General features: G+C 38.6%; 1 protein-coding gene and 1 pseudogene across 1 annotated transcript; one reads left to right on the forward strand and one right to left on the reverse strand.

The window, feature by feature from the left end:
- The first annotated feature begins 325 nt into the window (after window positions 1-325).
- On the forward strand, window positions 326-1,042 carry LOC115215119 (general transcription factor II-I repeat domain-containing protein 2A-like). The gene has a single exon (XM_029784294.1). The coding sequence runs from the start codon at window positions 326-328 to the stop codon at window positions 1,040-1,042; it is 717 nt and encodes a 238-aa protein (XP_029640154.1).
- A 5,578-nt stretch (window positions 1,043-6,620) lies between these two features.
- LOC115215120 lies at window positions 6,621-9,576 on the reverse strand (annotated as a pseudogene).
- Between the last annotated feature and the right edge of the window lie 2,114 nt (window positions 9,577-11,690).

The following is an 11,690-nucleotide window of genomic DNA, read 5'->3' on the forward strand; positions in this document are numbered from 1 at the left end:
ACATTCCGGCCTTGTAAAGTTGTTGAATGACAAAATCAAAGAAGATTTTCCACTACACAGTGTGTTGTCTTTTCACTGCATCATACATCAAGAAAGCCTTTGTAAGTCATCTTTAAAACTCAAATATGTCATCGAACCTGTGGTGCGTGCAGTGAATTTAATAAGATCACGGGGATTGAAACACAGGCAATTCCGAAGTTTCTTGGAGGATGTGGAGGCTGATTTTATTGATTTGCTGTACTACACAAATGTCCGCTGGTTAAGCATTGGAAAAGTTCTTAAGAGGGTATGGGACCTCAAAGCAGAGATTCTTATGTTTCTCAAAATGCAAGACATCTCCTGTGACTTTTTAAACGAAATGGAGAGTGACGAATGGGTTTGTGATTTTGCATTTGCTATGGACATAATGCAGAAGCTGAATGAACTTAACACAAAACTGCGAGGCAAAGGTATATTTGCTCATGAATTGTACCTGGAAGTGAAAGCTTTTCAATGGAAGCTTGGACTTTTTGCCAAGCAGCTGAATGAGCAAACATTTATTCACTTCCCTCTGCTGAAAACACAGTCTGTTACACAAGAATCATCGGACAAGTACAGTTCCCAGTTGATGGGTTTACAAAAGGAATTCATTAGATTTGCTGATTTCAAGGCAGTTGAAGGCCTGTTCGATTTGCTTAACTCACCTCTTGCCTGTGACATTGAAACAACTACCGAGGAACTGCAGATAGAACTGATTCATTTGCAAGCCGACAATTCTTTAAAGATGATGTTTGAAAGTAAACCACTGGTCGAGTTTTATGCTTCTCTACATTCAAAAAAGTTTCAAAATCTAAAAACATTTGCAAGAAAGATGTTTGTGTTGTTTGCATCAACTTACATATGTGAGCAGACTTTCTCTATCATGAAAATTAACAAAGGGAAGAATCGATCACTTCTCACAGACTCAAATCTTCAGTCAGTGTTAAGAATCAGCACAAGCAACTTGACACCTAATTTTGACAAACTGGTAAATGACAGTAGTCAGCTGCATCATTCTCATTGACATTGTTATTTACAGAGCCGCTTTGTTTTTCAAATAAATGCTTCAGGTGACGTTTCTAATTTCAGATATCAATTCATATTAATAAACTGTTATTTCTCTTTAAAATCTTTTATTTTGGGTATCCTAGTATAATATTCATCATGGTTGTCCATAATATTAAGAGGTGCTTGTCCACAATTAGTGCAGATTTTACTAGGAAAATTCCGTTCCTGGCAATTTGTAAGCAATAACAGGCTGTCCAAAATAACCGAGGTTCCTGTAATAATTTCAACTATAGGAGCAAATAACCGAAAAACATGAACCCGATACTCTAAAAAATAAATTAAATCACTTAAACCAGGAATATTTCACAAAATTTCCTTTCAATCAATTGTGTGTTTATAGGTCTATAACCGCCTTTAAAAATATTTTCACTTGATTTTTATAAATGAGGCCCGCCAAGGTTCCAAAGACGCACTGTGCGGCCCGCGATCAAAAAAGTTCGCCCACCCCTGCCCTAGTACATATGTATAAGTGTATGAGGTTATGTATGTCTGTTTATTTATTAATATACATAATCAGTCACACAATCCATTACATTTAACGAAGCAGCTTGGTTAGAGAAAGCAGAAATCAGCGTGGGCAACTCTTTAAGCTCCTTTTGACACGAAAAGCTGAATTAATACAAACGGCAGTCGATTTCATGTATGCTCTTCATTACTATCAATATCTGTTATTTTCTCACTAAAATTTGACATTATCTCTTATCTTAAAATCATTCATATGAGCTTATGGATTAAAGCAAAATTATGAAGAATAAGCTACAACACAGCGGGAGAGGTATTTCAGATAAAATCTTATATGCACATTTACATTTTTAATCAAATCCAAGCGTTTTGGTGAACTTGCGAAGGTTATCAACATAGCACCTTCCACCAGACCAAACCGCTGTAGCAAAATATTCAGCAATCACCAATGTCACGAATCATTGGAACGTTATCCACATGATCAGCGAATCTGACCAATCGCAGCTTCGCCTGGAAAGAATATTACCCTTTTGATCAATAAAATCTGGCCAATCACGACCTCATGTGGAATGGGCCCCAGTGACCAAATCAACTTTTGGTGCTTCCCTTACTGAGCCTCTCAATCGACATAAAGTGATAGACACGCGCGACACTACCCAGAGAGCTTTGGGATGTAGCAAAGACGAGCGGCAGACGACATGGCGAACAGACACAGGTAGCGGCTGAACCTAGTTAATATCAACATAATGGATTATCCACAGCAACAAAATTACTAGCAGTAACTTTACGAATACTATTTCAATTACACTAACTACAATAACATCCGAATTCTCTCAACAATAAATAAATTTTGTTCGTAAAGGCCTTATTTTCTTCTATGTACAGCTGTTGGCCTCCGACACTAGAGATAACTGCCAGCACCGAACAGTAAACAATCAGCTCCCAACATTTGCATTGATCTACAGCTTCTAGCATTTAGCCAATCAGCTCAAGCACAAGTGATATCGACAGCCATCAGCCACACCGCAAAAGAAGAAAAAAAGTGAAGGATCTTTTCGCTTTGACCGGCAGATTTTTTAATAATTTCTGGCGGTGTGATGTGAAAATGTCACCCACAATTATGACCCTAGTATCGATCTATTGCATTTCAATCTGTTTTAGGATTAGGGTTAGTTAGGGTTAGTAGGGTTAGTTAGTTTAGTTAGGGTTAGGGGTGGGGGGAAAGGTATCTTTTTTTCTTCAGAAATGTAAATAAACTCAATCTATTTCTTAAACGAGGGACATTTTCATACGACACCGCCAAAAAATTTTACAGCAGATAATGTTTTCACCTCAATAGACGTTATTGATTGGTTGAAATTGCCGAAATTGAAGAAAATATCTTACAAATATCTTACAAACTACAGAATTTTCTCAAGAAGTTTAAAAGTGTTTAGTTACATGGAGATTATTTTAAAAATCTGCCGGTCAAAGCGAAAAGATCTAAAGTGTATGGTAATACAAAAAGTACTTTTATATTTTTTTGTTGCAGCCACTGGACGGTGGTCATGTGAGGGAGCCACCCTCAAGGGTTTTAGTCGAACAAATCGGCCCCAGTACTTTATTTTAAAGTCTGGCACTTAATTTATTGGTGTCTTTTGCCGAACTGCTAGATAACGGGATGCAAACAAACCAACACCAATTGTCAAGTGGTTGTGGGGAACAAACAAACATAAATGCACACATATATGCGATAGGCTTCCATACAGTTTCCGTTTACCAAATCTACTTATAAAGCATTGGTTGGCCCGGGGTTATAGTTGAAGACATCCAAGATGCTGCGCAGTGGGACTGAACCCAAGATCATGTGGATGCACCGTGAACTTCCAAGGTATACAGCTATGCCTGAACCTACACATGCATATTTAAATGTTTAAAAGCCAAACTTCTCGGTAGACCTACGAAAATTATCGGCACAGTTTTTTTTCCGCCAGACCAAACCGGAAAGAGAAAACAACGGAAAGCAGGGTAATAAAAAAAAAATGAAAGACAATCTTAGTCATTTTCCTTTTTCAATTTCCTTATCTCATATTATCGCTTTCTTATATCTTTTCTCTTTATCACTTACTATCGCTCTCTGTCTCTGTTGTTATATAATCATCACAACAAACATGAACAATCAACGTTGCCCATTGTCTCCCTTGATACAAGGACATTCAGTAAGTTTCCCGCCACAACAAATACCTTGTACAACAACGACAGTCTAATAAAGTATCTCGTATCGTTAACACGTTTTTTCAGTCTCTCTCATTTTCTTAATCTTTCATACTAAGTACTCACTACTTCCTTTAATACTCAATACATTATATATATATAACAACAACATCTGTCTATCTGTCTGTCTGTCTGTCTGTCTGTCTGTCTCTCTCTCTCTCTCACTCACTCACTCATTCACTCACTCACTCACTCACTCACTCACTCACTCACTCACTCACACACACACACACACACACCACGCACACACACACACACACACACACACACTCACACACACAGCTTCCCACCTGCTTTTCTCATGGTTGAATTCCTACTATTGATTTCTTTATTACCCATAAAGGGCCAACATAGAGGGACCCAGTACAACAGGATTGGGGCCATGTGAAAACTATGGTATAAAACATTAAATGACGGTTAAAATTACAATAAAATCGGAAATCGAATGATACACATTCACAAAACAAAACACGAAAAGGACACATGAAGTAGAAAAAAACAGGATTGCCACCCCACGAGCCCTGTTTTTCCACTGAAACCTTGGTAGATGGCTTATAGCGTGTTCATGCAGTGTCTTTCACGCCCAGCATCCGTGCAACACGCTTCCATCTTTTTCGAAACTCGCACTCTGACAGATTGAATTCCTACTATTATAGGCGCAGGAGTGGCTGTGTTGTAAGTAGTTTGCTTACCGACCATATGGTTCCGGGTTCATTCTCATTGCGTGGCACCTTGGGCAAGTGTCTTCTACTATAGCCTCCGGCCGACCAAAGCCTTGTGAGTGGATTTGGTAGACGGAAATTGAAGGAAGCCCGTCGTATATATGTATATTTGTATGTGTGTGTATATGTTTATGTGTCTGTGTTTCTGTCCCCCACCATCGCTTGACAACCGATGGTGGTGTGTTTACGTCCCCGTAACTTAGCGGTTCGGTAAAAAAGACCGACAGAATAAGTACTAGGCTTACAAAGAATAAGTCCTGGAGTCGATTTGCTCGACTAAAGGCGGTGCTCCAGCATGGCCGCAGTCAAATGACTGAAACAAGTAAAAGAGTAAAGAGTATTTCTAAACATATCTGTACGCCTATTTTATATATTGGTTTTATTGATTCCTTTCCATGGTTTATTGGTATAAAATATATTAAACTTTATTAATCGAACATTATAAATGTACTGGAACATCACCCATCATAAGACGTATAACTTTGGGAGTATACTTTAACCACTATGAGTAATAGGAAATATGATTACATATTTAAATTTTATCAAATTTGCCGCTCTCCTTTTCTTCTTTTTTATTTCCCGTGTCAATATCCGTTGCTTCCTTGCTTCATCACATTTCTTGTTTCATCAAATTTGTAACTTCATGAAATAATTAAGGGAAAAAAATTGTATATATACGCTTGTCTGACGTTCGTTTCACTCAATGAATAGTCCAAGCGTTGTAAATATGATTTGCTTGCTCAGAGATGGTGTATAAGCTGTTTAGATTTTAAAAATCTCTTATAATAAAAGGCAGATTTTCTCTGCCTGTGACTATGTTTCTTTTTAATACAATTGTACAATATAGAATTTCTTCAATTGGAATTTACCTATGATTTTTCGAAGTAGATTCGATTGGGTCATGGCATATACATTTTTTTCAATTTCACCCCCAATTAAGCAAAAATTCGAGAAAACTCAATATTTTACGATTTGCCTCTCTCATTTCAAATGCTTTACTCCTGCTATGACCACACTTTCTCCTACTTTCTCTTTGCAAGTGTATACCACTATCATATCCTCTTTCTGCAACTCTTATTCAACATCACACATTCTGCTACTTTCTCTTATTAATGCTTAAACCAATTCTCAAAAAAAAAAAAAAGGAAACAACTTTTGGTAGTATTCATTGGCGAGCGTACTTCAGTTGTCAATTGTTGAAAGAAAGAAATTGTAAGCTAAGAAGGTGTGTGTGTGTATGTGTGTGTGTGTGTGTGTGTGTGTGTATGTGTGAATGTGTGTGTAGGAAGTGAAGGATAAAAATATGGCAAGAAGTGGACAGATGTACATATATACATACATACATCCATACATACATACATGTGTGTGTGTGTGTATGTATGTGTATTAATGTGTGTGTGTTATCTCTCTCTATATAAAGTTGAAGTTGTCTGTGTGCGCCAGGTTTGGTAGCCTTCAACTAACAGTATCTCCTCCGAGACCCTGCGGCGCAAGTTGACCAAAATTGAGAGTATGATAGAAGAAGGGTTGCTCTTCTTTCCGTAGAAGATAAAATTCAAATCGGACCATGCTAAAACCAAAAATTATTTACATCAAAAAGGTGCTTTTTTCTATGAAAATCCCTATTTTTTACGATTTTTTTCACTGCTGTGTCGCCACTTTTCGGTGTATTTCAACCAGAAAAATGTTCACTTAAAGAGAATAACAAGCTACATAATGCAAAATTTTTACCTTTCAAAAGTTCCAATTCCAGCGGGTCGAAACAAACCCGAGCAACGCCGGGCGATACTGCTAGTTGTTAATAAAGCAGTAATCCTATTTAACTGGAAAAGAACAAATTCTGGGAAAGGATAGAATGTTTACCTGTGTCAGTCTTTTGTTTCTTTTCTTATTCAAATGACAAATAAAAAGTTTCACATGCTTTAACAGTATATCGGCTGCACTTTAAGTCACAAGACACTCCCATTCTCTCTCTCTCTCTCTCTCTCTCTCTCTCTCTCTCTCTCTCTCTCTCTCTCTCCCTCTCTCTCTCTCTGTCATCACTTATGAACTGTTATGTTACATAGAGAACCATACAGAAACGACATTTTGGAATGTTTACAAAAACACTAACGTATAGCGTTTGTTGTTTGCAAGATATACTTTAAAACAAATTAAATCAAATTAATTAATCTTAGTAATATCAGGATTATTTACTCTACGTATGGGAAATCCCAAAATCTACAAAAAGCCACACACACACACACACACACAACACACACACACACACACTGCCTCCCACCTGCTTTTCTCATGGTTGAATTCCTACTATTACTGGCGCAGGACAGGCTGTGTTGTAAGTAGCTTGCTTACCGACCATATGGTTCCGGGTTCATTCCCACTGCGTGGCACCTTGGGCAAGTGTCTTCTACTATAGCCTCCGGCCGACCAAAGCCTTGTGAGTGGATTTGGTAGACGGAAATTGAAGGAAGCCCGTCGTATATATGTATTTATGTATGTATGTGTATATGTTTATGTGTCTGTGTTTCTGTCCCCCACCATCGCTTGACAACCGATATATATATATATATATCAATAAGACCATTCTGTCATTTATTCTCTCCCCCTCCTCTGTGATTATTATTCTACCAGTGTGTGTAGCCTTCCTTTTTCCATTTCTTGTCACGAAGCCTAGAATGTGCACTCAACCCTGCACCTCTTATTTTATCTCTACATATCCCTCTTTAACACCTCTCTCTCTCTCTCTCTCTCTCTCTCTCTCACCCCCTCTCTCTCCCTCTCCCGCTCTCTCCCTCTCTACGTCGTAAAGCGCGATTAGAAATTCACCCAACAGTTCGCAATCTTTATGACTTCAAGGCACTCTGGAGATTAAAAAAAACAAACAAACAGTCGGTGCATTTTGCATGGAAAGCTAAGCTTATCTCAGTATGCCGACCTCAATAATATCCACAAACAAGTTTGGACACAGATGGTTTTCTGTTTCAGCAGGAGTAGTCGGTGGGATTAGACCGCAGTGACAGCAGAAGACCGGAAACATCAAAATCTTCTGAGACGATAAAACTCTTATTTGAATTTGAGTTTAAATTCCGCCAAAGTCAACTTTGCCTTTCATCTTTCCGGGGTCGATAAATTAAGTACCAGTTGCGTACTGTGGTCGATCTAATCGACTGGCCCGCTCCCCAACAAGTTATAATAATAATAATAATAATAATAATAATAATAATAATAATAATAATAATAATAATAATAATAATAATAATTGGCATCTTTTCTTGGCAACGAGTTCATTGATGTTTGGGGCAAGGTTCTGTATTGTTGAGACTATCAGGATGGATTGCAACTGTTCATCTGTGAGATGACTCCTACGTGACGTTTTATTCATCTTCATCATAGAGAGCAGCTGCTCGCACAGATATATGTTTCCAAACAAAGAAAGCGTTCGAGCTGCATGTAAACGGAGCTGGGGTATTCTTTCAGGTATGAAGTGAGAGTGAACTGTGCGGGCCCCGCAGATTCGTACTTTGCTTTTAATGTCCCATTACACTTCAGTTCTATCAGCTCCATTTGAATTTGTACCGGTGCAGTTTCTACATTCGCAGCAAATGGGTTGCGAAGAAGCTCGAAATTATTTTTCTGTGCTTCAAAGTCACTAAAGCGCCGTGCGAATTCAGAGTGGAGCGCACTCCATTTATCAGCAAAGTGTTGCTTTGGAAACACCGTGGCGCTGACTTGGCTCAACATTGCTTGGCAACAGGGAAAGTGAGACAAGTTCAATTGGTGCATTTGCGTCTCCCATAAGCGCAGCTTCACATGAAATGCCTTCACTGCATCATACATATCACAGATCATGTGATTCCGTCCCTGGAGCTGGATGTTTAAAACATTGAGATGTGCAGTTATGTCAACCAGAAACACCAAGTCGCATTTCCACTTTTCATCTCACAGAACTTTGGATTCTTTTCCTTTACTGTCCATGAACTGACATATCTCCTCAACCAACTCAAAAAATATATTGAAGACCTTTTCCCGATTGAGCCACCGCACCGCCATATGATAAGGCACGTCACCGAACTCTGAATGTATTTCCTGCAGGAAAGACTGAAATTGGCGGTGATTTAAACCTTTGGCTCGGATAAAGTTTACGGTTTGCGTTACAGTGCTCATTACATGTTCTATTTTTAAAGCTTTAGCGCACCGCGTTTCCTGGTGTATGATGCAGTGATATGTTGTCAACTAACCAGCGCAGTTCTCTTCTTGCATCTTTAAACGTATCCTACCCACTGGTTCTCTTTTTTCGCTGCACGTTGCCGGTGCCCCATCTGTTATAAGTCTAACAAGTTTGTCCCAAGGTAGTTTCATGTCGGTTACACTCTGACATATTTTTTCAAAAAAAAACAAAAACTCTTTCCTGTTGTTGTCCCGTGCATCGATTTAATGTCCAAAATTTCCTCCATGACGAACAAATTGGAGTCCACTCCACGGATGAAGTTAGCCAGCCGTGCCATATCAGTCATGCCAGTAGTCTCATCCACAACAAGAGGTGTGCAACAAAATCTGTTCCTTTTTCAATCAACTAGGTTTTCAAATCAATGGCCATCTCACACACCCGATCAGCGACCGTATTTCTGCTAATACTCACATTTGCACACAATTGCTTCTTGACTGGACACCAAACGTCACACATTTTCCTCACGCAGCTCTTCACAAACTCTCTTTCGGTAAATGGCCGGGCTGTTTTGCGATCTCCTGTGCCACAAGAAAATTTGTTTTAACGGCAGCTTTACTTTGTGATTTTGCTTTGGTAAAAAAAAGTCTGTTGTAATATGAGATTCAACTCGTCTACCTTTCATTGCTTCTGCTCAGCAGTGAGGTATTTATACTTGTCCTGATGTTTTGTCTCGTAGTGGTGTTTGAGATTATACTCTTTAAGTACAGCAACATTTGCACCACAATTAAGACACACGGGTTTGCCATCAATGTCAGTAAACATGTACTCGGTTTCCCAAAGGATTTGAAGGGCTTTGTTTTCAGCATCGACTTTTCTCTTGACCATTGATATAGATAGCTACTACTACTGAATGACGTCACGTGAAAATGATCACCCAAAAGAGTGGTAAAACGGCTGTTGCGGTGCATAATGGGATTAGTAGATTTTGTGATCATCAGTGCTTCACAACAGGCGATTAGAGAATCGAAGGAAGCGTTTCCTAGCATGCTTTGTTGCAGTTACAATTAAGATTTGTGACTGTGTTATCATGCCTCTTTAATGTTTTTTTTTGTACAGACAGGGTGTGATAGTTACAGTGGTGTTGTTTCTAGTCGTGTATTAAATTATTATTATTATTATTATTATTATTATTATTATTATTATTATTATTATTAGTAGTAGTAGTAGTAGTAGTAGTAGTAGTAGTAGTAGTAGTAGTAGTCAAAAGGGTTTGATTCGGTTCCGTGCTACTTCACATCCCTAAAAGAAGCCCGAATCCTTCAGGCTTCTGGAATGTCGAAGGCGTCGGGGCCCTGTTAGGGGCCTGCGAAACTTGAAACGGAACGAATCAAAGTGTTTTGAATGATACATGTAGCTCCTACTAAATGTGTTGAGTGCCCTTTTCTGTTGTGTGTGTATGTGTGTTTGTGTGTGTGTGTGTGTGTGTGTGTGTGTGTGTGTGTGTGTGTGTGTGTGTGTGTGTGTGTGTGTGTGTGTGTATAATCAGCCGAAATTGCGAAGATAATCTGGTACTTGACTGAGGAAAGAAAACTTCGAATGAGCCGTCCTTGTTTTCCTTGTATCGTCTATCTGGATGTTTTGTTGCCCCATCTATGTATCACCTAACTGTCCGGATGTTTTGCTTTCTTGTCCCATTTTGTATATATATATATACATACATACATATATATATATATATAATATATAATATATAATATATATATATATATATATATATATATATATATAATATATATATATATATATATATATATATATATATATATATATATATATATATCAGTGGCGACTCCGGCACTCGGGCTGTTCGGGCTCAGCCCGAGTATAAATTTAGTAAAGAGAACGTGTATTTGTAAGCTGATTTAATTTCTACCAACAATGACTTCAAGTATGTTATTGAGCCTGGTCGCAGTTTGTTTATTTTCGTTCAGCATCTGGCGGTCATCTTAGAGGTGTCCTATGTCAAAAAATGCCATTCGTAGCAGATGTTCTCTCGACATCGTTCATACGCACCTGACTCGAGCTCAGAAGTTACAACCCGAGTTGTTATCTATAACTGTAAAAATTAAAAGTAATTCAAATTCAATGTTTTCTTAAAACAATAATTTTCTATAGAGTTTAAGATTTAAATTCCAATCCACGAAAAGTTTCCGTTCTGCAATATTCTTAAAGGATTGAAAGATTATCCAGCAACTCGGGCTAATACGAATGAGCTTGGTAGGCATAAAAGACTAACTGGCATTTCTTGTCAAGAATACAGGCGACAGTCAGATCGCTGATGTTTGTTGTGCATTCTGCTGCCGTTATTTGATTGCTGTTATTTTGTGAGTCTGTGTGTAAAGATCAGTTGTGTTTTGCAGGGTTGCTTTATTTTTAGCCTTAACTTAGAAATGGAGAAAGACATAGTGCTAGATACAAATAAATAAATAAATGAATAAGCCATTTGGGACTAGAAAATTTGTGGAAAAGCGTAAAATTCTTCGACAGGCATGTGTCTTAGGCAAAATCTGTGATGAGCTCGAGTGATGCTGATGACCTCGACAAGTCTCTGATATATATGTGTGTGCGTGTACGTATGTGTGTGTGTGTGTGTGTGTGTGTGTGTGGTGTGTGTGTATCGGCCTGGTCCTCCGTCGGTTACGACGACGAGTGTTCTAGTTGATCCGATCAATGGAACAGCTCGCTTGTGAAATTAACATTCAAGTGGCTGAGCACTCCATAGACTCGCTTACCCTTAACGTACCCTTAACGTACCCTTAACGAATCTCAGGGAGATTCAGCGTGAAACAGAATGTAACAAGACGGGCCCTTTGAATTACAGATACACACTCATCTTTGCCAACTGAGTGGACTGCAGCAACATGGAATAAAATGTCTTGCTGAAGGACACAGCACATCGCCAGGAATCGAACTCATGACCCAACGACCGTGAGTCGAAT

Source organism: Octopus sinensis, linkage group LG8 (assembly GCF_006345805.1).
Source record: "Octopus sinensis linkage group LG8, ASM634580v1, whole genome shotgun sequence".
In the NCBI taxonomy this organism is placed as follows: Eukaryota; Metazoa; Mollusca; class Cephalopoda; order Octopoda; family Octopodidae; genus Octopus; species Octopus sinensis.

Bases quoted from the DNA above. Each gene is read 5' to 3' on its own strand.
- LOC115215119 (XM_029784294.1), top strand. From the start codon at position 326: ATGCAAGACATCTCCTGTGACTTTTTAAACGAAATGGAGAGTGACGAA.